At 59.0% G+C, this 27027-nt stretch overlaps 10 protein-coding genes across 10 annotated transcripts; 3 read left to right on the top strand and 7 right to left on the bottom strand.

The window, feature by feature from the left end:
- Positions 1-449: 449 nt before the first annotated feature.
- Positions 450-1406, bottom strand: BROUX77_006187 (uncharacterized protein; the record flags this gene model as incomplete). Its single annotated transcript, XM_073751144.1, has 1 exon — positions 450-1406. One exon carries the CDS (start codon positions 1404-1406, stop codon positions 450-452), a length of 957 nt encoding a protein of 318 aa, XP_073603256.1.
- A 606-nt stretch (positions 1407-2012) lies between these two features.
- On the bottom strand, positions 2013-3910 carry BROUX77_006186 (uncharacterized protein; the record flags this gene model as incomplete). The annotated part of the gene is made up of 3 exons (XM_073751143.1): positions 2013-2173; positions 2246-3029; positions 3116-3910. The coding sequence occupies 3 exons, from the start codon at positions 3908-3910 to the stop codon at positions 2013-2015; spliced, it is 1740 nt and encodes a 579-aa protein (XP_073603255.1).
- A 1563-nt stretch (positions 3911-5473) lies between these two features.
- BROUX77_006185 (uncharacterized protein) lies at positions 5474-6912 on the bottom strand (the record flags this gene model as incomplete). Its single annotated transcript, XM_073751141.1, has 2 exons — positions 5474-5497; positions 5569-6912. 2 exons carry the CDS (start codon positions 6910-6912, stop codon positions 5474-5476), a joined length of 1368 nt encoding a protein of 455 aa, XP_073603254.1.
- A 929-nt stretch (positions 6913-7841) lies between these two features.
- BROUX77_006184 (uncharacterized protein) lies at positions 7842-10598 on the bottom strand (the record flags this gene model as incomplete). The annotated part of the gene is made up of 1 exon (XM_073751140.1): positions 7842-10598. The coding sequence occupies one exon, from the start codon at positions 10596-10598 to the stop codon at positions 7842-7844; it is 2757 nt and encodes a 918-aa protein (XP_073603253.1).
- Positions 10599-11965: 1367 nt separating this feature from the next.
- On the top strand, positions 11966-13414 carry BROUX77_006183 (uncharacterized protein; the record flags this gene model as incomplete). The annotated part of the gene is made up of 2 exons (XM_073751139.1): positions 11966-12523; positions 12593-13414. The coding sequence occupies 2 exons, from the start codon at positions 11966-11968 to the stop codon at positions 13412-13414; spliced, it is 1380 nt and encodes a 459-aa protein (XP_073603252.1).
- A 370-nt stretch (positions 13415-13784) lies between these two features.
- Positions 13785-16246, bottom strand: BROUX77_006182 (uncharacterized protein; the record flags this gene model as incomplete). Its single annotated transcript, XM_073751138.1, has 3 exons — positions 13785-14859; positions 14955-15072; positions 15757-16246. 3 exons carry the CDS (start codon positions 16244-16246, stop codon positions 13785-13787), a joined length of 1683 nt encoding a protein of 560 aa, XP_073603251.1.
- Positions 16247-18627: 2381 nt separating this feature from the next.
- BROUX77_006181 (uncharacterized protein) lies at positions 18628-19195 on the top strand (the record flags this gene model as incomplete). The annotated part of the gene is made up of 2 exons (XM_073751137.1): positions 18628-18717; positions 18872-19195. 2 exons carry the CDS (start codon positions 18628-18630, stop codon positions 19193-19195), a joined length of 414 nt encoding a protein of 137 aa, XP_073603250.1.
- A 386-nt stretch (positions 19196-19581) lies between these two features.
- On the bottom strand, positions 19582-20825 carry BROUX77_006180 (uncharacterized protein; the record flags this gene model as incomplete). Its single annotated transcript, XM_073751136.1, has 2 exons — positions 19582-20148; positions 20370-20825. The coding sequence occupies 2 exons, from the start codon at positions 20823-20825 to the stop codon at positions 19582-19584; spliced, it is 1023 nt and encodes a 340-aa protein (XP_073603249.1).
- Positions 20826-21339: 514 nt separating this feature from the next.
- BROUX77_006179 (uncharacterized protein) lies at positions 21340-24983 on the bottom strand (the record flags this gene model as incomplete). The annotated part of the gene is made up of 5 exons (XM_073751135.1): positions 21340-21537; positions 21610-22196; positions 22261-23924; positions 24406-24448; positions 24566-24983. 5 exons carry the CDS (start codon positions 24981-24983, stop codon positions 21340-21342), a joined length of 2910 nt encoding a protein of 969 aa, XP_073603248.1.
- A 1139-nt stretch (positions 24984-26122) lies between these two features.
- Positions 26123-26963, top strand: BROUX77_006178 (uncharacterized protein; the record flags this gene model as incomplete). The annotated part of the gene is made up of 2 exons (XM_073751134.1): positions 26123-26321; positions 26425-26963. 2 exons carry the CDS (start codon positions 26123-26125, stop codon positions 26961-26963), a joined length of 738 nt encoding a protein of 245 aa, XP_073603247.1.
- Positions 26964-27027: the final 64 nt, after the last annotated feature.

Raw genomic sequence — 27027 nt, 5'->3', positions numbered from 1 at the left:
GAACGAGCGACAATAAATAACAGCCCAAGACGGAGTGAGAAGCTGGCTGTGTTTTTTTTTTTTTTTTTCTTTTTTTTTTGGTCAGTGTTTCACCACTTTGGCCAGAGGCGAGGCTCATGTCATGGCAAAAATAGAAGGAGAGAAATACGAGGGCCCGTCAGCGCAGGTCTTTGAGGGGCCTGGGCCTGCTGGAGCCACTAAATCCGCTGGAGCTGCCCGCTGGAGCCACTGGAGCCACCGCTACAGCACCCCTAGGCCCACTGAAGCCAGTGAACCCACTGCCACTAAACCCCCCTCTCCTATTCCCCTCCCCCTTGGTCTCCTCCCCTCCCGCACGAGCTCGGAAGCTTGGACGCTAGTCTCTGCTCCTGAGACACCAAAGCTCTTGTCATAGACCGTGTATTCATCCTTCTGACTAACTAACCACTAGTCTAATCCAGCCAGTCCCCCTACCGACTCTTCGCCACCTTGTGGAACGCCTTCATCGCAACCTCCTGCAGCTGCACAAGCGACGACCGCACCGACTCGCCGCCGCCGCCCTCACCGCCGCCTGGTCCTCCCCTCTCCGTGCCCCCGCCCCGTCCTCCCCTCTCCGCACTCCCACTCCCACTCCCACTCCCACTCTCGCCGCGCGCCCTCGCCGCCTCCTCGCTCTTGGCCGAAAACACATCCCGCAGCCCGGCACTCACCGCCGCCGCCCCGACCTGGAGGCCCTTCTCGCCCATCCACTCGCCCTTGTTCTTGCGCAGCCGCATCGCCGCCTGCGCGCCCGCCTGCAGCGCCGTCTTGGCTGCCGCCTGCCACATCTCGGTGTTGCGCGACTTGGTGGCGCCGGGGCCGGTGCCGATGCCGGGGCCGGGGCCCGCGTGCCGGGCTGTGTGCTCGTACTCGTATTCTGGCGGGGGGGAGTGGTCGAGCGAGCGACGGCCGCGGCTCTGGTGGCGGTAGTGGTGGTCGCGGTCGTGGTCGTGGTAGCTTTGTGTTCGCGCGTGGTGGTACTCGGGGCGCGGGGGCCGGCTCTGATGGTACTCGGGGCGCGACGACCGACTGTGGTGGTACTCGGGCCGCCTCTCATAGCGCCCGTCGTCTCTCACGCGGTGGTGCTCGGGGCCGCGCTCGTCAAAGTACCCGGGGCCATCAAAGTGCTCCCGCCCATCAAAGTACGCCCGCCCATGCCCCCCCTGGCCGCCGTACTCCTCGCGCCGCCGCCCGTCGTCCCACGCATACACCTGGTCGTAGTAGTCCGGCGCCCGGGCGCGCGTCGAGTGCGACCGGCGCAGCGGGCGGCCGTGTCGCTCGGGGCTGTGGTGGCGCCGGCGAGACGAGCCGCCGTGCTCGTAGTCTCGGTCGTGGTCTCGGTCGTGGTCTCGGCGCTGAGGCCGGTGAGATCGTTGGTGGTAGGTCATCTGAGCGTAGAAGAGAGAAGATGGTGAGCGTGCAGGAAAAGAAAGAAAGAGAAACTGAGGGCGGCAATTCTTGCGTCGCTGTCTCTTTGTACTGGTCAAACTTTTCCGGCTCCAGCTCCAGCTCCAATCAGAGAGAATCACAGAGACTCAGACCGGGGCTTGACTCAGAAGTATCTTGTATCTTGTCCCCAAGTAGCTCCTGCCTCTCGCTCAGCCTGCCCCTTCCCTGTCTCCCTCTCCCTCCTTCTGCTTTGGCTGCCTCCTTCCATGCTCGCTGCCATCTGGTCTGGTGCCTGCCTCTTTCTCTCCTCTCCCAAGCGAGGCGCCTGCCGCATGTGAAGGATCGGTCACACGTCCAGGGTCCTTTCCCATTTTATGCACACCCCCTTTCCTGGAATCTTGTCCTGCTGAATCCTGCCTCACTTTGTCCATAACACGTATTTCAGCCACAGGTGGCGTATGTGGCGTGTCATCTCTTCAGACGTCATCCCACCATCACTGCGCATCTTGCAGCCAACAGCACAAGAATACAACAACTACACATCTTGCTTACAATCATCAGGCGCCTGTCATTAATCTTTTCTTCTCTCGTTTCTTCCCCATTCATCATGCAGAAGACGTCATCGTCATCATTGGACCGCCGCCGCTCGCGTTTTCGTCAAGCGACGATATCATACCGGCATCCATCTCGCCCACAGTAATCCCATTGACCTGCTCCAGTGTAGCGAGCCGCGCGGCTCTGCCTTCCTTCTTGCGCGGCACCGGTGCTATAGAAAACGCAGTGTTAGTCTCGGGTGGCGTGCAAAAACAGGGGGCCACGGATCTCGCCGCCCACTTACCGCGTCCATTCTCCTGCACATAAAACCGCCGCAGCAGCGCTACCGCTTCGTCGCGTCCCCATCCACCCTCCACGTCAAAGCCTCGGCCAACTGGTCCGCCGTCGGTTCCCTGGGCTAGCTGGGCTGCATCGAGCTTCTGGCAGTTCTTATGAATGTTGAAAACACCCCCGGTTCCGCCAAACTTGTCATTGACCGCGCCAAAAAACACCTTGCGGATGCCCAGCTGCCGCAGAAAAGACGCGCACATGACGCACGGCTCGACCGTGACATAGAGAGTGCACTCGTGGAAAATGTCGGGATTGAACTTGGCCTCGGGCCACCACTTCTGCCCGTAGGGGTACAGGTAGCTCTTGGAGACCACGTCCTCTGAAACGCCCTCATGCTCAACCTTGACTCTGGCTGTTGCTCCTGCGGCCGTCTGGCCGCTGGAGGAGGCGACACTGGGCGACACGCTTGAGATGCTTGGCGTCGTGCTAGTTACTGACCGTGCATCGTAGTTGGTGTCGGCTGCAAGAATCGCTGCAGCCACGGCTGCGGCTTCAGACGCCTTGCGCGCCTGGTTGGTCTCGTGAAAGGCACGCGCAGTCTTTGCAGCAGAAGCAAACGAGACATCGGCGCCAGGTTGGCTGGGCTGGCCGAGGAGCGAGCAAACTGCCATGAATTCAGCATGGCGAGTTCCATTGCGCGTCACGTTGGTCGCATTCATGCCCTTGGCAATGACCTTGCCGTCGTGAACAAGCACGCAGCCGACCGGGGTTTCATTGGTGCGCAGAGCAAGCCGGGCCTAGCAAATAGGGGAGGCAGCAAATACCGTGGTTAGCCGACACAGGTCCTCGCGTTGCAATAGTGTTGGCCACGTCGAGATCTTACCATTTCCAGGGCTGCTTGTGTAAAGCCTTCATGCACCGCATCTTCCTCGGGCGTGCGCGTGGGACGGCCGGCTTCTCCGAGAGGCACCAGAGGCCGCAGCGGAGCAAACGAGTGGGCGCTACCCGCAAACGAGAGTCGTGCCGACTGCGTCTCCAGCGCATCGTCAGAGCAAGCGGCGCCTCCAGCAGCAGCAGCAGCCGCCATGTCGTTGGCGTCGCTTACGTCAGCAGCAAGCGGCGGGCTGTTTTCCTGGAGGCCCAGCGCCTGCACGCCGTTGGCCAGTCGCGACACTGCCATTGGGCTGTTGGTGACATTTGTCAGTCCTCCAGTGCTGGCCATGGTTTCTGCAGGTTGAACGTCAGAGTCGCCGGGCGGCGGAGAATTCTGCGGGGCGGATGCGGCGTCGGGCTTGCCGGAGCTGAAGACGGAAATGACCTTGCGGGAGGCCTTTTGAATTATGCGCGCGGGATACGCGAGGAGGGCGCGGGTTTTTATTTGGTGCGAGCGGGACGAAGATGGCGACGGAGACGAAGATGGAGAAAAAGAAGAAGAAGAAGAATGAGGAGGAGGAGGAGGAGAAGAAGGCGAAGAAGCTGAGATGGGGCCGGCAGCAGAGGCACAAGGCAGTTGCCCATTTTGGACTTGTTGCTGTGCCGGCTCCTGCTGTGTTTGGCGGCGCTCTTGCCGTTTCTCTTGCTGGCCCGCGGATTGTTTTGATTCATTGCGGGAAACTTCTGTCGCCGCCGAGCCTCCTTCTGTTACAATCTCATCATGAGATGAAGTGGAAGCTGCCATCTTGGGTTTGGGGCACAAAGTAGAATACCGAGTGACTTCTGGTACTTTCAGACGGCAAAGGAAACCGCCCGCTGGCTGGTGCAAACAGGCAAACAGGCTTTTTTTGTGGCACCCCAAAACAGAAAAAAAAAAAAAACAGTTTCTTCGCTCTTCTTCAATCTATCGCGATGACTACACGATTCCGATGTCTGGGCCTGGATTAAAATAAAATCAAGAATGTCAACTAGATCAAGTTCTAGTTTGATTCAATTCACCTCCGTCTTTCTTCTTCTTCTTCTGGAAGTACCGCGGAAGATTTTTGTCAATTCTGGTCACGTGATGAGGGTTGTGTAGCACAGGATCGCCCCTAGTAGAGCGGTACTTTGACGTCCGCATTAGCACAGCAGTAAGCAAAGGTACCGCAATAACAGCCCAACCCTTGTTGTACAGTTTCAGCTCAACCCGTGTGTAACAACGCCTCAACAATGTAGGGCTGTCGTAGGCTTTGCTTCACACATGGATTTTGTTCGTTCACGGGCGGGAAACGGAGATGCTACGAGGGTCAACTCGAGAAACCAGAAACTTTATTCAGCTGTGACGTAAGAAAAAAAAAGACAAATGAAATGACGTTAAAAAGAAAACAAGTCGGCTCTAAAAAAAAAGAAGCGCACTGGGGACCATCACCACGGAAATGCCGCAAGTGTGTGGGGGGTTACACAAGGAGAACGAAGCTCGAAAGAACGAGGGAAACAAAACCAAAGCAAAAGTTCATAGACCCGACAAGAAAGAAATTCGGAGAGCTAGTAAGGAAGAATCCGCAGAGCTGCAGCCGAGGGCCCGACTCAGTTGACTATCCTCGCAGGCCACGAGCTTCGACATATCGACTCGAGTGGACTCTTCATTCTTCTCGTTTCAAAACATCTCGAGCGAACCACGAGGAGCCGCGACTTAGTCTCTTGCGCTATACCGTCCTTTGCCAAAGCGGCGCTGCGCAAAATATGCCCAACTACAAGGACCACCAGGCTGCAGAGACGACGCAGAATTGCCATACAGGCTGCGACACACAACGCCATCGCGGATTCAAGCAAGCGGGCCATAGCCACCAGAGCTGGAAGCTGACGCGCAGCGATGAAGACCAACAAGTATGACTCGGGCTGCATGTCTGGGTTACAGCTCTGTGTGGGGTGATGGAAATCTTGGCAAGAAGTCTTTGTGTGTTTGATGTATGTGCAGTCCAGAGACGCAGGCAGGTGTTTGTGTGTAGTTGCAAGAGCAGTGCTAGTCGCATTGGGAGCCGTGTGAGCAATGTCGACATGCGGGATGTGAGGCCGAGTAGAGCTGGATTGAAGTCCGGCGTCAACCACGCCATCGCGTGCAGTACGTGCAGAGCGTCTACTATGCCTACTCCGACAGGCCACAGAATCAAGTAATCCCACAGAATCAGATAATCCCACAGAATCAAGTAATTCGAGTGGCCTTTCAAGTGGCGGTAGATGTCGCACAGGAAGTGACGGTCTCACGCTACTTTCAATAACACTATCGCTATTGTCATTAGAGCAAAGCAGACCCGTAACAAAACTTGTGTCAGCGCTGGTTTGGCAGAGTATCCTAGGTGCTGAGTGCACCACAGAATCTTCGTTTAAGACACTAGTCCAGGGAACTGTCTGGCTATGACTAACGAACAAGGCCTGTTCTGAAGAGTCGGTGTGTGACAATGGCATGTTTATACCACCATACTCTACACACGAAGCCAAGTCTGAGCCACTGGAGTGAGCCTGCTCGTCTGCGGCCGAAGAAGTGTTTGATGGCGAGTACAGCGAGAAATCGGCGTAGTTGGTAGCAGCATGCAATTCCGGTACACCAGCAACAGATGAAGCAGCATCATCCGGAGCATGGAGATGAAACGGTGACACAATGCCCCGCGGCTGTTCGCCTTCGGTAAAATCAATGGTGGTCATAGCAGCAGAGCTTATATCCACGACATCAGAGGCGCTCAAAGTTTCAGGAACACACTCCAAGCCAGCAGAACCGGCAGAGAATCCAAGCGTTGGGAAATGAGTGTTCTCCCCTAACAAGTCGTAGTTGGCGTGTAGCTCAGAGGGCATAAAGACAGGATCCCAATCCATAGGGTTAAACCATTCGTACTTGCCGTCGAAAAACACCTCGCTAGGGTTGGCAGAAGAGTGGTCGAGAGGAGGAACGGCGTCTGTGGACTTTGGCGGCGGGAACTGTGACCAAGCTGGCTGCTGCAGCTCCGAGTTTGGCTGGACGGGTGTCTGGCTGGCAGCCCCGGCAGCAGCAGCAGACTTTTGGCGCGACGAAGGCTTGCGCGCGTGCGACGGGGCGCCTGGCGCCGCTCCGTTGGCCGCAGGAAGGGAAGTGCGGTGGGCGGGGTCGCAGCGGACCTTTTTCCGGCGGCAGGCATCGCAGGCGCCGACTCGGCGCATCATGTGGGCGTGGTCCCGCTGCTCTTGGGTCTTGCTGCCGCGCGACGCCGAGTTGGTGACGTCGACGCCATCCTTGGTCAGAATCTTCATGCCTGGGATCTGGCTCAGGTCGGTGGTGGTGGAGCGGGCCGAGGCGGGGAAGGCGGACGCAGATGCGAGGGGCTTATATTTACGAGCAAGAGTACGCGGCGAGGGCTTGGATATTCTGGCGGTGGCTGTCTTGGACATGGATGAGGGCCAGTTCCAAGTGGGCTGCGCGGGAGAGACGACCGAGGAGGACGAGGACGGGGTAGAAGTCAGACTGGGGCTATTCATGAGGGCTCCAGCGGGAAGGGCATAGAACTTCAGAAGTTCCCCAGTGGCCTGGGCATGCAGGAAGAAATCAATAGACACAATGCTGGTCTTTTCGCCAATGGAGCCATTTCCAGGCACATAGGCATCAATCATCTCGCTGAGGAGAGCGGTTCCCTGGGCCGGGTGGAACTCCAGCGGAGAGCCAAGCGAGGCCTGGAAGACATGGAAGCCAATCTGAATGGTTCCCGAGGTGGGCACGGGAAAATCCATAGATCCAGACATTCTAACAGAGCAGGGCGAGCGAAGCAGAGAGACGGGGAGCGAGGACTGAAGCCGGAAAAACGGACCAGACCAGGCAGAAGAGCAACGGACGGCCAGACGAGGGCGCCGGCAAGTCAAGCGGGAGAGCGGAGGGCGAGCTGAGTCAAAGACTGATGGGGCAAGATATTAGCGGGAGGACGATACACACAGTGCAGGATGAAATAGGCAGAGACTCACCTCGAGGATAAACGAGGGCGGTATATAGCGAATCACACCAATGGCGATATCACGGCGAGACGGTTCAACAAAGGCTGGCCAACAGAGCAAATATAAGGCAATCAGTCGGACCAAGAATTCCAAGAGAGCAGCACCTCAGCCGGCCAGAGTGCGGGAGGCCTGCGAATATAAAGCCGCCCAGCCGCAACAGCGGCCGCGCCAGAGAGGCCAAGCCATGCCATGGTATCCCATCCCATCTCTTGTAGAAGCAGGACAGGCCCGGGGGGAAGTCTGCCAAAGTCTGCCAGAAATACGAGGCTATGCCGTTTTGGGCTCGGCAGAGGCCACGGAGCCCGCTGATTGGCCAGCCGCGGGCCATGCAAAGTGGGGGGCTGCTCCTTGTGTACACTGTGCCGGCACTGTCCAGTCCGGGGGGCGCTGCCGCCAAAACTCGCGGCTGATTGCCCGGGTTTGCAGGGGCGCACCGTAAGGTAAAGGTCTCTCGCACTGTCAACTGCCCAAAAGAGCTCGCCGAAATGAGTCAGCAACAAACAAAGCGACAGCTCCAGATGCACTGCCTGGTTGATTTGTCTAGAAGGATGCTTTGTATTAAATCCGACCGAGAAAATGTGAGACAACAGCAACAGGCCCGAGTTAGGGTCCAGGGTTACAACCAAGCCAACACATGCATCTATGGCTTGTACAACAAAGTTCCCCCCCCAAGAGCCATCCTCTCACGCACACGGTTTGCTCCACTCAAATAAATCATACGCCTCTCGGCTCCACGGATCGCCGCTGGCACGAGTAAACCCAGGGAACCGTCGCACGGGGGGAAGCACGTGTTTCGCAGCCTGGTGGCCATCCCCGTTGCCATGCTGGCCTCTGTCCAGATTATCACGGTGCACGTCGGATTGGTCTGCCGATGTAACCTCGGGCCGCAAGAAGCCTGGCATGCGCGACAGAGATGCTGCGCTGACGATGGCGGGCCGGGAGGCTGGCGTGGTCGTGTTGGATGGGTTGCGGAATGAGGGCACTCTGAAGCCAGGGAGCCTAGGTGGCTGTGGCTCTGCTATGGCGTCCATCTCGGATACGGTTCGGGTTGCTGGGGTGGTTTTGGTTATAATAGGGGGCTTTGCTGTAGGCTTGGTTTTGGTTATAGTAGAGGGCTCTAAACTTGATTCGGTAGTCTTGGTCTTAGGGAGTTCCACAGTCTTCGGTACAGCTTCGGAAGTCGTAGGTATCGATGTAGGTTCTAGACTGACGCCCAAGTCCAAGCTAGGGCTATCCAGATCATCCGTACAATCTGGATTCGGTGAATTTGGCGATGAATGCGTAGGCACTGGCATTTGCGCGCTGATGCCCACGACATCATCCTCATCAAGGCCTTCAGACACCGGCGACTCGGACCGGAGCAGGCTGGATGGGTAGTTACGGCGGCTGAATGCGTCTGGTGGGAGAACAGTTGGCGGTGAGAGTGGCGAAGTAGGTGACGAGGGATGGGAGTGGTCCGAAGGCGGGAGTGGTGACTGTGGTATCTCCAGTGCATCTGCGGCTGGAACAGGGGAAGCAGGTGGTCTTTGAGGTTCTGGGACAGGAGAAGCAAGTGGTCTATGAGGTTGTGGGCATGATTCTGAAGCCGGGCGAGAAGGTAAATCAGCAGCCAAGGGTATATCGTGGGGGGTATGGTCTGAAAGCGCTGACGGTGAGGATTCGGGAGATGACGAGAGAATGATATGAACCTGGGGCGGCGGCTTGTCTATAGATGGAGGGACAGCCGATTTTTTTGCCGGCGGCTTTTTCGGAACTGGTCTATCTTTGCGAGTGGGCGTATTCACTTCTTCTAATATCGGAGCTTCGTCAACTGCAAGATCCACCGGACTCGGACTTTGAAGTGGTGCCACGGCCACAGACGACGGCAGCATATTTGGAGATGGCGGAACGGTCGACTTTCTTGCCGGCGGTTTTTTCGGAGCTTGTTCATCTTTTTTGGTGACCGCATTCACTTCTTTTGACATCAGAGCTTCATCAACTGCAAGATCCATTAGACTCGGACTTCGAAGCGGCGCCACGACCACAGCCGGCGCAGCAGAAATCATCAGTCCCTTTCGTTTCCTGCGCGACTGCAACCGAAGCTCAACGCGGGGCTGAGACGCCGGAGGTAGCAGAGTATGTACACTTTCAGACGGAGGCACACGATTATTGCTGCGCGACTTGCTGAATGTAGTAGATTTGCCTTGGGATTCCTCCGGCGTTGCATCCGCTCTTTCCTTGGCTCTTTTCTCGGGCCGTGCTGGGGTGATGTCTGGAGAAGGGTCGCGGGTCCGTTTGGGAGCGGCGCCGGTGGTGGCTTTGGGTTGTTTTCTTTTGGGCTTTTTCTGAGGCTCTTGTCTTGGTCCGACGTGTAATATCTCGATGGATGAAGTCTCTGAGCTTGATCTCGCTTGAGGACGCGACGGAGCTGGAGCCAGTGTAGACTTTGGAACCGTTGTCTTGGGCGTAGGAGGAGCCACAGAGGCCTCAACAGACAGAAGAGGCTCTCTCGAGACACTTTCAGCCCGAGCCCTGGTGTCATTTTCACGGTTGATAGAGATTGGTTCACGGGCTGGAGCCGGAGTTTGTACGAAATCCGGCAATCGTTCTCTCGTCGACGCTCTGTTGGAGTCGCTTCGGGGCCTTGTATCCCGATATGACGCCCTGAGAGAAGTCACAGAGGAAGAGACTTGGGCGCTTGGATTAACCGAGTGCAAGCGGGGAATAGGCTTTTGGCGGACCGAAGCGGGGGGCGTGGAGGTAGCCGACAAGTTGAGGGCCGCGCCAAACAAGCTTGTTGCATATGCGGACTTTTGTTCTCTTTGCTCGTATCGACGGCGCTTGGGAGCCGGAGACTCTGCTGGAGCAGCCGACAGATCTTGGAGCTGGGCTTGTCGCTCCTCGAAGGGTGAGCGGGGCAGGACGGCACGTCCGATGGGCCCCCCCGAGGGAGTCTGGAAGGAGGAGATTCTCGCGCGACTCAGCAGACTCGGGGAAGCCGCGGCGTTCGGGGCCTGGGCGGCCGGGCGCGGGGGGTTGAAGCCGGTGGCCGGCGTGCGGCGGGGGAGTCTGTTGTGGAGCGGCGTAGCAGCGGCATTCTCGGGCGGCGGAGGCGCGGGGCGGGGTCTCCTGGAGAGGAGCTCGGTGAGATCCTGTTCCTGGTGGCCCTTGCACTCGCAAACCTGGACGACAACGCCTCCCCTGTCGAGGTTGATTTCCTCGCCCTCCTGGAACGGGAAGCTCTCCTGCCAGTGCATGTCGCCAATGGAGTTTCCGCGGTCGTCGTAGACCATGACGCGCTTGTTGAAGGTGTGGAACTTGAGGCGGCCATCTTTCCAGCGCTTTTGCTTGCGCTTCAGATCGTGCGAGAAGAGACACAGGAACTCGATGACGGGGGCCGAGACGGGGCGGGCGGGGCTGGAGTCGGCGGGGCGGTCGGCGGGGCGAGGGGTCCGGTTCATGGCGGCGGCGAGGGCGGGGGCGGCGAAGCGGGTGGTTGAGACATGCGAGGAGGTGGTGATAACAGTTGGTGTGGATGGAGAGAGTGAGGAAGACGAAAAGAAAGGGGAGGCAAAGGAAGAAAAAGAAAAAGATCCGCGATGCAAATGCGGGGGGGGGGGGGTGAAAGGGCAGTTGCCGTTTGTGTTTGTTCGGCGAGCTCTTGCCGCGTGTTTTGGGGGAAGAGGCGTGTTTGGGCTAGATCCACTTTGGCCGTTGACGCCCGATCACGTGATCTGGCGTCTCGATCAGATCAGACGGATAATATAAAGCCGAGAGGAGAAAAGTTGAGAACTTGAAACAGCGCATTGTCCACTTTATTGATCGCTGCAGGCCACAGGCCATGATGGGCCCTAGAAGCCCGGCAGCCGTGCAGCGCAGAAACAGGCCACGGTGTGTAGAATGTCAGGCTCAAAGGTGGTGGAGGATAGGGTATGGGGCAACCCTAGACCGTGGACCCTAGCGAGTCTGGACTCTCTCTGTTGAATGCCGGTTGCCAACTCCTTGCTTGAGGGCATGCCGGGGAGAGAGAGAGAGAAACCACAGACAGAGAGACAGAGAGATCGAGACAGAGAAAAGCCACTCGCCGATGTGCAAGCAGAAGAAAAGAGGCCACTTGGCTCGGGCCAGATCCACGCATCCACGGCACAGACCTGAACAATGGGAGCAGCCCACTAACTAACAGCGAACTCACAGTTGGTGTTAGTTCCATGGATCCAGGCCCTGCCACTGAAACAAACGCCGCCTCCACCGCTCGCATGCCATCTGTTCCCTGGCTCCTCGGGCCTGATTTGCAGTGAGGCTGTGTCCAGGTCCAAGTCTCTGTCTGTGTCTGTGTAGTGTGGCCTCTGCTCGCTGGCTCCGGCAAAGAGGAGGAGAGGGGGGGCAGCTTGGTTTGTTTCTTTTTTAAGCCGTGGGCCAGCCAGCCAGCTTAACTAATGGCTCCTTGAACTAAGAGTCAATGCCTGTCTGGACTGGATCCAACGAAGCATAAATCCCAGGCCCTCCAAAGTGACCACATTGCTGTGTTTCACTCAGTCCACTCCGCCGTCTTCTTCTTCTCTTCTTCTTCTACGCCGACTGTCGCCTTTCTCTCCTCGCTTTGCCGTTCCTGGACCCCCCAAGCCCCTCCTCCTGCTGTCTCTGTCTTCCCGGCTGCCCCCCTTTTGCCTTGCTGCCCCCCTCTTCCCTCGGAGCTGTCGGGACCTCTCCCCACCCCCGACTCTGCCGCTTTAAACCGCCTCGACCCTCTGCCTGACCGACCCTCAAGTCGTGCGTCCACCATCCCCCGAATCTCGCGGCCCGCCGGCCCCTCTGCCCCGTCGCCACAATGCAAGCCACCCGCCGCCAGATCGGCAAGCTCATGAACCGCGAGCAGGCCGAGACCAGCCACGCCTCGGTCGTCATCCGCGAATACGAAGATATTGACCGGCTGCTGGCGCGGCTCGTCGACGACGCCCGCAGCCTGCGCGACTCGTGGGTGCACATGGGCATCGCCTCGCTCAACACCGCGTCCGAGATGCTGGCCATGTACCGGCCGTACGTCGACGACAACCCGTCGCCCGAGCCGACCACGCGCCTGCCCGAGCCGCCGCCCGAGCTGCAGATGAGCCAGGCCGCCGCGCTCGAGGTTGTCTACCACGAGCTCAAGGCCGACATTGTCAACGAGGTCTCCATGTTTGACGCCGGCGTGATCAACCCGGCCACCCGCGCCCGCGAGCTGATTGCCGGCTTCCGCAAGACCATCAAGAAGCGCGAGGCGAAGCGCGTCGAGTTTGACAAGTGCCAGGACAAGGTCACCAAGATCCAGAAGAAGACGACCGCCCTCACGCCCAAGGAAGAGGTCCTCCTGAGCAGGGCCGAACAGGACCTGGACCACGCCAAAGAGGTGCGTACTGCTCTGCCGGCCGCCGCTGCCCCGAAAGCCCCCGAAAGCCCCCGTACTGACCCCGCGTAGGAACTCTCCATCATGGACGAATACCTCGAAGACACCCTCTCCAAGGTCGTCGCATCGACCATGCAGCTCGTCGTCCCCCTCGTGTCGTCCCTGGCGTCGACCCAGATCCGCCTGCTCGGCATGTCCTACACAGCCCTGCACAACTACTGCCAGGACAACGACTTTCCCTCGCCCGCCCCCGCCATGGACGACATCCTTGCCGACTGGACCGTGTCCTTCAAGCCCGTGCAGCGCCAATTCGAAGCCATCAGCTTCATCTCCACCGGCCGCGGCCGCCTCGCCGCGCTCGACCTCGACGACGCCCCGCCGCGCCCCGCGCTCGGCACGCGCGCATCCACCACCGCGCTCCTGCGCCAGGGCTCGACCCCGCCGCCGCCGCCGCCACAGTCGTCGCTCAGAGAGGGCCCGCACACCCTGGCGCCGACCGACTTCACGGCCGCCGCGCGCCTGGGCTCCGCCGCCATACGCACGCCCGTGACGCGCGCCGCGTCCGTCGAGCACTTTGGCCACCAGTCGACGTCGCAGGCGCACCGCACGCGGCCCGGCATGCCGCAGACCGCCTCGGCGCCCGGCGCTGCGTCCGCGCTGGCCGCCAAGAAGAAGCCGCCGCCGCCGCCGCCCAAGAAGCCAGTGCTCAAGAAGGCCGACGAGTATGTCGTGGCCCAGTTCGACTTTGCTGGCCAGGGCTCCGGTGATCTGCCGTTCCGTGCCGGCGACCGCATCAAGATTATCAAGAAGACGGGCACTGACCAGGACTGGTGGGAGGGCGAGGTTGGCGGTGCCAGGGGCTCGTTCCCGGCAAACTACTGCAAGCCGGCCTAGATAGAGGAGGCGCAGGCGTAGGCGTCGGGAGGAGGCTCTGGAGTTGCAAGTATATTTGCTTTTGCTGCGTGTATCATGTGTTGGCTTTCTATTTATGCTCTTGTCGTGATTCTTTTCTTTTTTTTCTTGCCTCTAACTAGTTAATAAATGTTACATAGACTGACTCGTCCTCGCACATGTCACACAGGTTGGCTGGGTAAAAAAAAAAAAAGTAAAAAAATCGTTTCATTGACATGGCTCATGGATCAAATGTACGAGTTCAAGTGTTACCCACGGGCAACAACAGAAATGGTGGCAGAAATTATACACAATACAATGCCTTTATAAATCATCAACAAAGCCAATGCAAGAGCTTAAAAAAAACATCATTTTAGCCTCTTGTTCTGGGATCGCGAGGCAACTTTGGGTTCACCACTCCGCCGAGACTGCGGTCAAAGTAAGAGTTGGGACCTCCAGCTGCAAGTGCATGGGCTTCAAGATCCATCGGAGTCACTGGGCCCGGACTGCCGAGAGGGTTCAGTCTGGGCGATTCGGGCCCCATGGACCGCGACGGAGTGTGGTAGCCCCGGTCCTGGTACGCCACCGATGAGCCAGTTCTTTGGTGGTGTGCGTGCCTGTCATAGCTCTGCTGGCTCTGGCTCTTCGAGGCTGATCGGCTATGGCGGTACTGCCTTTCAGATGATGGGTTCATGGGGTCGCCAGGCGGCAGTGACTGGTCATCATCATGTTCGTCTGACGAGTAGTACGATACCTCGTCAGGGTTCATACCCCTACTCTCAGCATACTGTCTGCGACTTTGCTGGCTTTTTTCGTACACTGAAGGGTAGTATTTTCCCATTGACACGGGAATGGGTGGGGAGGAAAAGGCCTCTTCGTAATGTTGCTCTGGGGATTCACGGGACGGAGACAGTGGTGGAGGGGGTCTGTGGTTGGCCATTGGGGGCTGGGTCCGAGGCCGCGGCTCCGATGCGTGGTCAAGAGGATCAACTTCGTCATAGTTGCGATGGCTGGATGTAGCCATACGGCCAGTAAGCTTATCGAGACCGCTAACACTCGCCATGCTTGATATTCCGGGCTTTCGACTGGCTTTCGATGTATTGAAGCCGTGAATCGTTCTCCACGGAATGGCCGGGTTGGTACTTGAGTGGCTTGAGCCGGCTACAGGGTCGGCGTGTCGTGTGGATGAAGACAGGTAGTCGTGGCGCTGGCTAGGCGTGGAGGCGTAGGAATCGGGCCTCGTGTGTGATATGGAGGCAGAAAGAGAGCTCCCTGGGTCGAGTCGAGAAGACACAGACGGCCGGCGAGATGCAAGTGCTGCCGAGTGCTGGGCTGCAGCGGACTGGGCAAGCGTAATGGACTGTTTGCGCGCCTTGGCACTGGCAGAGTGAAAAGGGTGGGAGCGTTGGATGCGAAGGCTTGGGTCTTCATGCAGTGGGAAATAGCCACTAAGGCAAAAGGAATCCGAGGAGCAGTGTTAGCGCGCAGTCTGGGTTGCGTCCCGATTTGGTGTAACTAGTTGTAGCTGTAGAAATAGACTCACCCAAGACGGTCACCGCGCGCAGAGAGGGCTTGTTCTTCTAGATAGGATTCCCTGCGGGGAGGAGGCGCAATGGCAATGGGGTTCGAGCGGTGTGGATCGTATGTTGCGTTGAGGTCGTCTAGGACGTGGCTGTTAGCAAGATGAGTGTAGAAGAAGAGCGGCCGAGAATGGGAACGGGGCAATTCGCAATATGTAGTGGGCGATGCAATTTGGAGATGGAGTCCTGGTACGTCACAATGGCTGGGGTAAAGGAGTTCGGAGCCGGGGGCGGACGGGGGAGTCGGGGTCGGGGTCAGGGTCGGGGCAAGAGGATGGCGACTGGCAGGTCATGTGGCATGTCGTATGCACAGAGACGGTGATTTTCCAGTCTTCTTTCCTTCTAGACTGTCTCTCGCCTAGATTTTGGCGGTGGTGTGGTTTCAGGATGTATGGTGTCCTTTTTTTGTCATTTTTCTTTTTTGGCCTGGGATTTCCCCACCAACTTTAGCACTTGGCGGCACACTAAAGCGCGGGGTTTACAGCCATAGACCCTGCTTGGGGCATATTTTTCCCTTGTGTTTAAGTTTGGTCGAAGTTGCAAGAAAGGGTCCGTTCCTTGTCAGTGGTGAGGGGGAAGAAACGGAATTATGACGACATGGGACATTGAGGAGATTATTTTGGACAGAGGGCAAGTGAAATGATGGGGAAAAAAAAGAAGAAAAAGCAAACATGAAAAACAGAACAGGGGTGTGTTGAAGGAGAAAAAGAAAAAGAAAAAAAAAAAAAAAAATCACAGACATGGTCAAACTTTGCGTCGTCTTACCTGCTGTCAATTCTTGCGACCGTGATGACCGTCCATGACGGCCACCGGTGGTATGTCGCCGACCGCCGTACGCAGACGCCGAATCGCTATTTGAGTCGCAGTCGTAGTCTTCGTCGTCCTCGGCAGAATCGTCAGACTGCGACTCTTGGGAGAAATGGGCATCCTCGTCGTATTCCGACCGGCGGCGTCGCTGTGCCTTGGGTCGACGCATAGTTTTGGGGTCTCGTTCGTCTTTTTCACTGGCAGTGTGGTCATGGCCGTGGCGGGCGGGCTGGTAAGAGCCAATGGCATGCGAGTGCCGGCGGTCAATACGAGCAGCTGGCTGAGTATTCTGGCAGTGCTGGGTCATGTACGAATGCGGAGCAAAGGACTGGCCAAAGGGCGCCGCGGGCCTGGGGCCAGTGCCGCGGGCGTAAACATCACGAGATCGGCTGGTTGAAGAGAGCTCTTCGGAGCCCAGATCATCCCAGTAAGCCGGGTCGCAGGACATGGTCCGGACGGGTGGGAGGAGGTTTGGTGGGTCGATGGATTGGCTGGTCGGCCTTGCAGCGAGGCAATCGTCACAGACGACGGGCGACACGAGGCGATGGCGGCATGCAGCGGGAAGCGGAAAGGCGAGGCACAGGCGTGGGCCTTGGGCAGTTGGCTGGTATACAGACGAGAAAAGAAGAAGGAAAAAAGAAAAAAAAACCAGTGACGCCGAAGATCAGACAACAAGTAATTGCATGGCAGGGGACAGACTAGTTTGCCAGAAACCGTGGATAAGATGAACGACCAAGAAAAGAAGAGAAGCAGCAGGAAACAGAAGCAGAGAAATTATTCGGTGAGAGAAAGAGGGGGCCCACGGCTTCTTATAGTTTTTCAGAATTTGAGTGTGTGTTACCGGCGGAAGGTGCAAGAGTGAAGATTTTCTGGCAGTTGCTGTTGTTGGCAGCTTGGCTTGGAGGTGAGCAAACGCAGAAAAAAAAGAAAAAAACAAGCCAAACCAACAACTATAGCATGTCATCTTTAGGTACATATGTACACATGTATGTACTTCTGTGTGCGCATGTATTATTTTTTTTTTCTCAAGCTGCGATCCGCTCAGGGTTTCGGCTCTCTTCTCTCTGGTTTGACATTGTGACGTAGAACAAGAAAACAATTATTTTTTATTTTATTTTTTATCCACAGATGACGATGTGCTCAATTGACTCAAAAGTGGGGCCTGGCCTTTTTCCGGCAAGGCGCCAAACAGAAAGAGGAGCCGCCAAAACTAACCAACTAGTGGGGGAGGGGACGCACTGGGTCCACGGCGCACTGGGTACAAGCAGCTGCGTCTGTGCTTGCCGCGGCCATCGAGTACTTTTTGGGCCGGGGACACAGTGCCCCGCACTGGCTACTGGCTGACACTGACTCCAGAACTGCTAATTGCCCAGTTGAGGAGGGGAAGAGCGAAGGTGGGGCACTCAAAGCTTCGAAAGAGCGCCCACAGGTAAGACCTTGCAGCCGTAGACAGCTGCCGCCACCTGCCTGCCCATCAGGTCTCTCCATCTCTTCTCGTCAGCCGGCGCCGCTCTCTGCCTCCTGCGCCCAGCCCGCCCCCTCTCCTCCCGCCATATTTATATTTTGCGCCAGGAATCTGTCATTCCAGACGGCCAGACGTCCAGGAAACGACAGCGCAGTTCCGGGCCGTCTCGCTGTCCGTGGACGATGTTTATTGCCTCTTGTCTGCGGCGGGTGACCCTAACCCTAGAGAGCACATCGCCCAGGTGCCACTGGCTGTGTAACACGCGGGTCGTGATCTCGCCGCCGGGGAGGATATCGTGCCCTTTTCCCGGCTCAAGTCCCAGCAGTCAACTCGCGCGCCTCAAGTCTCTCCCCCGGCGTCCACAGGCAGTTCTGCCGAGCCAGAGCACGGGCAGGCCTCATGCACCAGCGCTCGCCCTCGTCGCCCATCAAGAGGGCCTCAATCAGAACGGGGCGAGGTTGGTTGCATGTGGGCTGTTGACAGTGTGGAAGAAAAATCTTGCTTTGGGACCGGCCTCATCTGAGACTTTTTTTCCGTGAGCCATGGCTTAGTTTGTGAGATATTGCAGGTCTCTCGGGCGGACACAGAGCTGGGTGTGTAGGGCTACAAAAAGGCATACAGTGGTTGAGTCCCCGTGATGGCGCATGGAACTCGTCGTCTGCTCAGAGTTGGCCAGGCTAGAGAGGCACGCCACAGGCGCAGCAGCACGAGCCGGAGCCCAAGGCCAAGGCCACGAAAAAAAGAAGCCTGCGCTCATGCAGCCCAAGACACACCGTGCTCACCGAGCCGCCGCTGCCAATCAGCGTGCGTCCCGGGCCGCATACAGCTGACCACAACAGACGCCCACCGGACACCGAAGCTGGGCGCGAGGCAGGACGCCATGACGCAGCTGCCCTGGGGCCACGGAGCCTGTATGTGTGTGCGTGTGTGTTTTGGGCTTCTGCGGGCAGCTCCAGTGCTGCCGTCGCTGGGATCCGCCGGCCTCGGCTTCTTCTGCTCCCACCCACGCATGACTGGCTGCTTGCTACTCCAATCTTTTTGCCATTGTCCATTGTCTTATCCATGTGCGTGTCCGCGTCCATCTCCATCTCCACGGCCACTCACCCACTGACGCATCTGTCCTAGTCTCGTCTTACGTCTTTGTCTGTAGCTTCTATCGCCGCTTACTCGCCGCCGGGCCCTAGTCACTCCACCGCCCACGTGTCTCCGCCATCAGACAGCTGTGCTCTAGCCTCGCCTCGCCTGGTTGCAGCCTGTGTCACCACGGCCTCCGACCCGCCCTTGTTCCCTTGTGGTCTCGTTGTGGCTAGACGCAGTCCTGCCCCCCCGGCCGCGGTCGCTCGCCGCCATCGCTGCATCCAATCATGTTGCGACAGGGCATCTGCCGCCTGGCCATCACGCGCTGTGGCTCGACGTCGTTTGTGGTTCTGCGCCTGATGCTGTTTGCGTCGGCTGTTGTCGTGGCCGGCGTATATGCTGTCGACATCAGCGCGGCAATGGCGGCCAAAAAGGCGCTTCCGGGCATTGAATAGGTGCGTTATGTAGGCTCCGGCCGACAGAAACTCGCCCCCCTGCTTCACCGGCTGACACGGCCATCCCCCTCCCCAGATTTTCGCCGAGGTTGTTGCCGGCCTGTCCTGTCTCACCGCCCTGGTCTATCTCATCCCCCACGTCCCCCGCAGCACTCTCGAAGTAGCCTGGGACTCGGTGCTTGTGATTCTGTGGCTGGTGCTGACGGCCCGCTTCGCCCAGAGCTATCTCGGCCCCGAGCCACGCAGGCCCGGCCCGGACTATGTCCGCCTGCGTTGGTCGGTCTACATGGATATGGTGGGCTTGGCCCTGTGGACTGTCGACGCCATTGCAGTGCTCGTCTACAAGGCCATTAACCGCGAGAGGCGCGCGAGATTTGCGGGACACGGAGTCAAGGGCTAGCCACGCCGTGCCGACTGATGCTCCATCTTACTGAAGACTTGATGCCAGCTCCTCTCACGATCAGGTCTTGTCTTCGTGGTCTCGCCGGCCGCCTTCGTCCCCAGGAACCTCTCTCTACAGAATGCAGATTATGATATGTTCTACAAGATACAATGTTAATCCTCCTGCAATACTGCCTCGCTGCTTGCATCCGTCACGCTGCGACTTGACGTTTGTAGTAAATCATCAAATAGTTAGTTATGCGTAATAATAAACAAGTAGTTGGTGGTACAATAATACAACGAGACACTAGGGTCATCTCAGCACGGCAAAAAACACACCGTCCATCCCATCTCATCTCCCGACGGCCTTGATCCAAACCATCTGCCCAGGCGCTGCATTCTCTTTCAAGGCACGCTGGTCGGGATCTTGACGGTGCCTCTCTTGCGGTCGTAGTTGGGCACACCGTACTTGTGGCCAACGGCATCGCGCTTGCGGCCTAGCTTGCCGACATTCTCCGCGTTAAAGTCCTGGAAGCGGAACTCGAAGCGGTCCGTATGCACGCTAGTCACGCGGGCGCGCTCGGCCGCCAGCTGCGCCTCGAGGCGCTTGTGGTCCGCAGCCTCGTTGGCGGCCGTCTCGTGGCGCCAGGACGCCATGGCGTCGGCGCGCGAGAGCTTGCGGCGCGCGATGGCCTTTTCGGCGTCAATCAGCTCGGCGTGCGGCGAGCGGCGCTCGGGCGTCAGCATGATGGGGCTGAAGGCGCGCGCGGCGTCGGAGCGCGTAAAGGCGCGCGACTCGGCGACGGGCCAGAAGAGCTGCTGCAGCGTGTGGCCGTGCGTGTGGATCTCGTTGATGGGCTCGTGCGGCTCGTGCGGCTCGGTTTGCGGCTCGCCGGCCCGCGGGATCAGGTAGCGCGTCTGCGGGAGCATGGACATGATGGCTTCGCGGTAGGGCGTGGCGAGTTTCTTGCCCTGGAGGTTTGGAGGGGTCGTGTTAGCATGGCGAATCAAAGAAAACGAAAACTGCTGCATGCAACAGTCGCCAATCCAGAGGGGGAGGGGGGTGCTTCGTTCAGGAAACTGCAATGACTTTTGTAACCATGTGTTACGTCTTAAAGACTAATCGAATTTTTTTGCATCTCATCATTGAAGCTGGGGAAGGACAAAGGCTTGTTGGTGGTTGGACAACTTACATTCTGCAGCCACCGTTTCTCAACCTCCTTCAACCGCACAATAGCAGCCACTCTTCTGATATCCACGCCCATGTCTGCCGAGACAATCTTCAACGCCTCGCCATTCTCCACGACGCGGCGCCAGATCCACTCGCGCGCCGGCTCGCTCAGCACCGGCTGGCTGCGGAACTGCGGATTGAGCGGAAACGGCTGGTCGGCATGGGGTCCGAGGTAGAAGCCGGTCGCCGAGTCGCCGCCCTTGTTCTGGCGCTCGCGCCACCGCGTGTCCAGCCGGTCCAGGAACTGCTTCATGTCCTGGCGGCCCAGGGTCCGCAGGCCGCGTTTCCGCAGCTCCGGGTCGATGCGGCCGGCGCAGGTGGACGTCGTGGAGAAGCCTCTGGCTGCGGCGCTGACGGGGAGAGTCGGGCCAGCCCGGACCGTAGATTTCAGGCCGGGAGCACAGAGCCTGACGGACATGTCGAACGCCGGCGGCCGGGAGTAGAGAGAGGGGAGGGGAAGGAGAAGGCAGAGAGAGGGCTTGCGTTTACAGCCTCGATGGCGTGGTTGATTCGCGCCTCTACAACAGCGCTGTTGGGGAACAGCGGAGCTTTAGAGCAAAGCTAAAGGGAAAAAGAAAGGAAGAGAAAGAGGAAGAGAAGAGGGCTGGGCCGGTGGGTTGATATAGAAATGAAGATGAAAAACTTGCAAGGCACGAGAAGGATGGAGTTGGGCGTGTTAGTCAGCGGGTCACGTGAAAGTGGATGGAGTGGGGGCTGTCGGGTGATTACATAAGCGGTGTAACCTAGAGTCTTTGACGGGCAGGTAACTATTTGATAGAGACAGTGTAGTCGGAGACAAATCAACATAAGCGAGGTTCATAAGTACGTAAAAGATTTAGGCGAGACGGGGGAAGAGGGCAGGGCCAGGCTTTACTCCGACCCCGGACTCTCTCTTCCTCCGGACTCCCCGCTCCTCCGGAGCCATCCCCGGCTTAGTCCGCCGCGGCCGCAAGCTCCTTCTTCTTCTTGCGCTGCTTCGGCGCCGACGCGGCCTTTTCCGAATTGACGCGCTCGCGCTCCTCCTCGACAATGGCCATTTCCTTCCACTTGGCCCAGTTGTCAAAGTCGATGAGCGCCTGCATGCAGCCCCACTCGGTGATCTTTTGCTGGAGGTAGGGCATGTTGACGGGCTGGCCCGGGGGAGACGGAGGTTAGCATGGGCAGCAGAAACATGCGGATACCGGAAGTCTGGCGAGACGTACCTTTGTGAGAAAGTCGTTGCACCCGGCGGCCAGCGCGCGCCGCCTGTCGCTGGGCAGCGAGCTGGCCGTCAGAGCGACAATAATGACCTGGCCCTTGTGCATCTCGGGGTTCTCGAGGATGTCGCCGGGCTTGCGGGGCTCTTCGTCGTGGCTGTGGTCGCCGCCGCCAAAGTCAATGCCGTGCTTGGTGATTTTGTTGACGCGCTCGAGCCGGCGGATCTCCTGCGTGGCCTCGAGGCCGCTCATGATTGGCAGCTGAAGGTCCATGAGAATCAGGTGATAGCCGCCCTCGCGCCACTTCTTGACGGCCTCGGCGCCGTTGGTGGCCTTTTCGCGCCTCACTTTGAGCCGGCCAATGAGCGTGTGGATCAGCCGCATGTTGATGGGGTTGTCCTCGACGATGAGCACGCGGATGGGCGGGATGAACTGCTGTGTGGGCGCGTCTGCTCGGTCGCGGCGGGGGCCTGGCTTGCGTGCCGCCGGGCCGGGAACTGGGCCCGGCTTGGCCACGACCGCGGGAGAAGAAGACGAAGAAGCAGCGCCGCCAGAGGCCGAGTTTGAGGCAATGGCTTTGCTGTCGGCCGAGCCTAGTTCCAAGTCACAGGTTAATAGACATTCAAGCATCGTATTGTAATCTTTTGCATCACTCACGATCGTTTGGTTTGCTGGCATCTGACGCAGTGCTGTCATTAGCTAGTGCCTCGGTCTTCTTCTCGAGGCCCGTCTTCAGGATGGACTTTTTTAACGTCAGCGCCTCCTTGCCGCCGGAAGCCAGGCCAGCCGAAGCCGAAGAAGACACGCCAGAGGAGCCAGCTGCGGGGGAATCGGGCAGGTTGGAGGGCGCCGACGTGCCGGCCGAAGTATTAGGGGCTGTGGTGGTAATGATGGTTGGGGTTGATAATGAGGCACAGGCACCGGGGATGGGCGCCGAGGCCGGGGCGGAGATGGAGAGAGAGACGGAGGATGCCGCAGGTGATGACGAGGACAAGGCGGGGATGGCGGCACCGGCGACCTTGGAAGAAATGGGAATCGGCGGGGTGGCCGCCGACTTGGAAAAGGAAGATCGCGAGCGAGAGACGCTCGGCGTGGCCGTGGCGGCGGCGGCAGCGGCGGCGGCGGCAATGCCGGTCAGCTGTGGCCCTGGAGGCAGCCCCGACGGCGTCATGGGCGGGACGGCCTCGGGCCCCGGGGCCATCTTATTCGCAGGGGGCGAGGCGGCCTGCATGTGGCGCCGCATCCGCTGCTCGTCGCGCTGCTTGTTCCAGCGGCGCGAAGACGAGCCGCTGGGCGACGCGGCATGCACGGACAGACTGCGCGGCGACACAATGGGCCCGCCGTGGGCCGAGGGGAAGTAGCCGTCCGAGTCTTCGTTGGGCCGCTCGACGTAGCGCGGCGACATTTTGGGCAGCCGCCGCGAGACGTCGGAGATGACGAGCGCCTCGTTGACGTGCTGCCCGTTGGGGTAGGCGTCCTGGATGACGTCCCACAGCAGCTCTTCGGGGCCGAGCGTGCGCACCTGGTTGGGGGCGCGCTCGTGCAGCCGGAGCATGATGTCGGCCGAGTCGAAGTGGCGGCCGAGCGAGTTGGCAAACTTGCGCAGGATGACATCGCGGACGCTGTCGACGAGATCGTCCTCGTGGACAACGACCTGGGTGGCAGAGGAGTCGGTCTTTTTGACCCAGACCTTGTGGACACCGGGGTCAGGAGCAGGCGGCATGGCGGCAGGGCACGGGGGGCCGGGTGCGGAGGCGGGCTTAGGGTCGGCCTTGAGATTGGGGCTGTGGTTGTCAGCTTCCGAGCGGCCCTGTGCGGCGGCGGCGTGTTGTGCAGAGCTGGAGGAAGCCAGATAGCTCTGGCCCTGGAAGATGCTCTGGCGTGCCGCAGCAGTTCGGGGCGGCTTTGGCGAGGCGGGCGGCGCGTGGCGGGTGGGACTGGCGGGCGGGGCAGGATGAGCCGGCGGGGGCGGGGAGGCAGATGCGGGTTGTTGGGGCGGTGTCGTGGACTGGGCCGGAGCCGGAGCCGGAGCCGCAAGCGGGGGCGGGGGTAGAGATGCAACAGCGGGTGTCTCCAACGCAGCAGAGACGGGCGCGGGGGAGCCGACGGGTGGCAGTGGTGAGGCAGCGATGGCGGTGGCGGTGGCGGTGGCGGGGGTGGCAGCACGAGCAGAAGCGGCGGAGTCGGGCGGCGGTAGCTGTGGCGGCGGCGGCGGTGACGGTGACGGCGGCGTGGGGCCGTGATTGCAGTTGGGCTGCGTCGGCGGGTGAGAGTCTGTGGGCGGAGAAGGCGGAGGCGGCGTGTCGTAGGGGGGTCTGGGTCTATCCAGGGTATTATTTTTATTAGCGGGTCAGGCATGAATTAGGAGGGAAGGGAAGGGGGGGCGGCAAATTTGGGGCAGCAAAAAAAAAAAAAAAAAAAGAAAAGAGCACACGCAACAACTCAACGTTCAGGCAGGGAGAAAAAAAAAGGAAAAATAAATCGACCTTGGTGTGTTTGAGTGGCCCAAAACGTCGCAGCAGAGAAGCCGCGAGGCCAGCAGCGACATGGACGCCGAGGAGGGGGCGAGGTGCATTATTTGGCTGAGGGAGAGAGAGAGAGAGAAACCGTGGCAGACTTGCCTGGGGCAGAAGCCAGAGAGCCTGGACTCTTGGGACTGGCTTGACTTGATGGTACCTGAAGGAAGAGAAACTGGGGGGGGGGTCGACGTGGGAGAAGCGCGTGGACGAAAAAAAGAAAAAAGAAAAAAAGAAAAAGACTGCCAACAGAGAACACCGAGTTCCAGCCACCCGCCGCACTTACTCGGTCTCGGTCTCGGCTGCCCGGCCGGCATTCACGAGTCGCCCTAGATTAGTCATGCATTCCTGAGTCAGCAGCAGCAGCGTCCATGGGAACAAGCAGACACTCAAGATATAGGGCTGTGTCCCAACTCCGTCTCCGTCTCTCCCCGGGCGCTAATTACCAGGTACGGCCTCCGCCGTCGTTTGCGCGCCGCCGCCGCCGCCGCTGCCGCCGCTGCCGCCGAATACGCTCTCCGCCGCCACGACCCATCCGTCTCCGGCCGGCTGGGACTTTGGCCGAGGCGCCGGCAGCGGGCCGGCAGCGGGCGCCGGCGCCGGGTCCTGCACTCTGGCGTGCGGCCGGTGGTGGCTGGCCCAGTTCGGCCGCAGGCTGTTGCGCCGGGACCGGGCCGACGCGGAGCTCTGCTGGCTGGCCTGGCTGCTGGCCACTGGCGCGCCGGCGTCGGCGCCGGCGCCGGGCTGTGGTGGATCGAGGCTGGGCTCGGCGGCGGTAGCGTCGCCGGCGTCGCCGTCGCCAGTGCTCTTGCTCGAGGTGGCCGAGGTCCAGCTGCGAAAGCGCGTGAGGAAACGGCGGGCCATGTCTGCAAGAGAAACAAAAAAAAAAAAAAGAGCAGTGGCGTGGAAAAGGCAGCGGCCCGGTCGTGTACTGGGTCCGGGGAAACAAGAAGAAAAAAAAAAAAAAAAAAAAAAAGAACAATGGGCGGAAACAAGAACCAAGCGATGCGAGAGGGGGCCCAGGGCACAAGTATACGCGAGTAAGGCCGGGACCGAGACTCTCTGTCCTGGTGCTATATTCGTCTGGATAATGCAATGCAGCCGCACGGCGGCTTCTCAGTCGCCAGATTTGCTTCAGCTTGGCCTTGCCTTGTCTTGCACGTACATAAATGGATGGGGATATAGATGGATGCGAGCTGCAGGAATATGCTGCAACTATGTATTGTCCATGTAACTCGCTACAGTCCCAGCGAGGCAAGAATCAGTTCCCACGCAGACCCTCTACTCTAATTGTCTTGATAGCCAGTTAATCAGTGCATAAACTTGGGATTCGAGGCGGGCGGGTGGGCCTTGGCCATTGTTTGCTTCCCGCTTTTTATTTTAGGAAGACTACAAAGGAAAACAAAGAAAGAAAGAGAAAAGAAAACATGCTCTTTGTGAAGTGAGTGCGAAAAAAAAAAAGAATTTTGAAAAACAACTAGATGATGATGATGTCAACTAACCCTAAAGACTCGAGGACTCGACACCTCCACAACTCGAGGACACAGTTGCCTTGCTCGCCATCGCTCTTGCCGTTGTTCAGTCCAAGCTAACGGCTGCCCACGCCGCACCAGGCAACTGCCCTGTTCTCTCCTTCCCACGAGAGAGCTGTCATCCTCGGCCTCGAGCTCCTTCAAGCTTCCTTCGGGCATTCAGCAAGCGGCGATTTATGTGCATGAATCCACACATGTTTAGCCAATAGATAACGGGAAGGGGGGAGCGGGCATAGTCTGTGCCTGGGAAGATAGCCAAAGAGATTCTCTTAGAGTCCAGTGTGCCTGGGAGCAAAGGGCCTACAGGACTGAGACTTGAGACTGCAGACTGACATGTGTAAACCCTACTCCGGCTCCAAACCCTAACTCACAATCCCACTTGACGTCACACCAATCCAACAATTCCCGTACTTTTCAATCTTCCACCTCCCCTTCCGCCTCCACCCACACAACCCGACCGCGACAAATCCAATGTCTACCGCCCTGCCCACACGGACACGAGGGCCCCCACGCCCACCCGCGCCATCTCCGCCTGCGCCTAGTCCGCCGCGGCCGCACCCCCGGCTGCGCTCAGCCTCACAAGCGCGCCAGATCCAAGTGCACAACCGACGGCGCGAGTACCTCGTCCGGCACGCCGAGTACTTGGCCAGCGCCGAGCACGAGTTCAGTCGTGTGTCTCTCCCCTGCGTTTAAGCGATTCTTCCATGAGGAACCCTCCCCCCCGCTAGAGACTGAACTGACTGTTCTCCCCCCCACCCCCCGATGCCTGCCAGACCCTCTTCTCTACGACATCCTCGTGCGCAGACACCTTTCTGCCGCCGAGCGCGAGGCCTACGGAAAAGAACGGGGCTATGCGCGCGCTCTCGAGGGCCATCTTGTGCGCTCTGAAGCAAAGCTGGCGTCGCTGCGCGAAGCAGACGCAAACGCAGACAAGGACGAGGACGCGGAGGGGGGTAGCCTGATTCCCACGTCCAGCGAGCGTGCCTGGTCTGCAGAGCAATGGGCTCTGGACAACGACATTGATCTGCAGTCTATCTCCGCCTCCACCTCCGCCTCCGTTCTGCCCAAAGACCGCGCACTGCACCTCTGGCACGACTTTCTCCGCACGCGCTTCGTCCACGGCCACGACACCGACTTTGACTATGCACAGGTGGACGCCGACGAGGCACTGGACGATTTGGCACGGCAAGACGCCGAGGATGCGTGGTTTGATGACGAGGAGCCTGGGTTTGTGTCTGATGGAGACGATGACGGCCGCGCAACAGACGCGGATCGAAGGCGGCGTGGAGAGACGGGCATTCAGGACTTTTAAACAAGTGAGGGGAAAATGGTCATTTGTATATCGAATAGAGTGGCTAAAATAGTGCTGGCATCAC

This window comes from Berkeleyomyces rouxiae (assembly GCF_048999995.1).
Source record: "Berkeleyomyces rouxiae strain 22BRR77 chromosome Unknown BrBRR77_ptg000008l, whole genome shotgun sequence".
Taxonomy (NCBI): Eukaryota; Fungi; Ascomycota; class Sordariomycetes; order Microascales; family Ceratocystidaceae; genus Berkeleyomyces; species Berkeleyomyces rouxiae.
The sequence above is the reverse complement of the archived record's forward strand: the minus strand, read 5'-3'. Positions and strand labels throughout refer to the sequence as shown.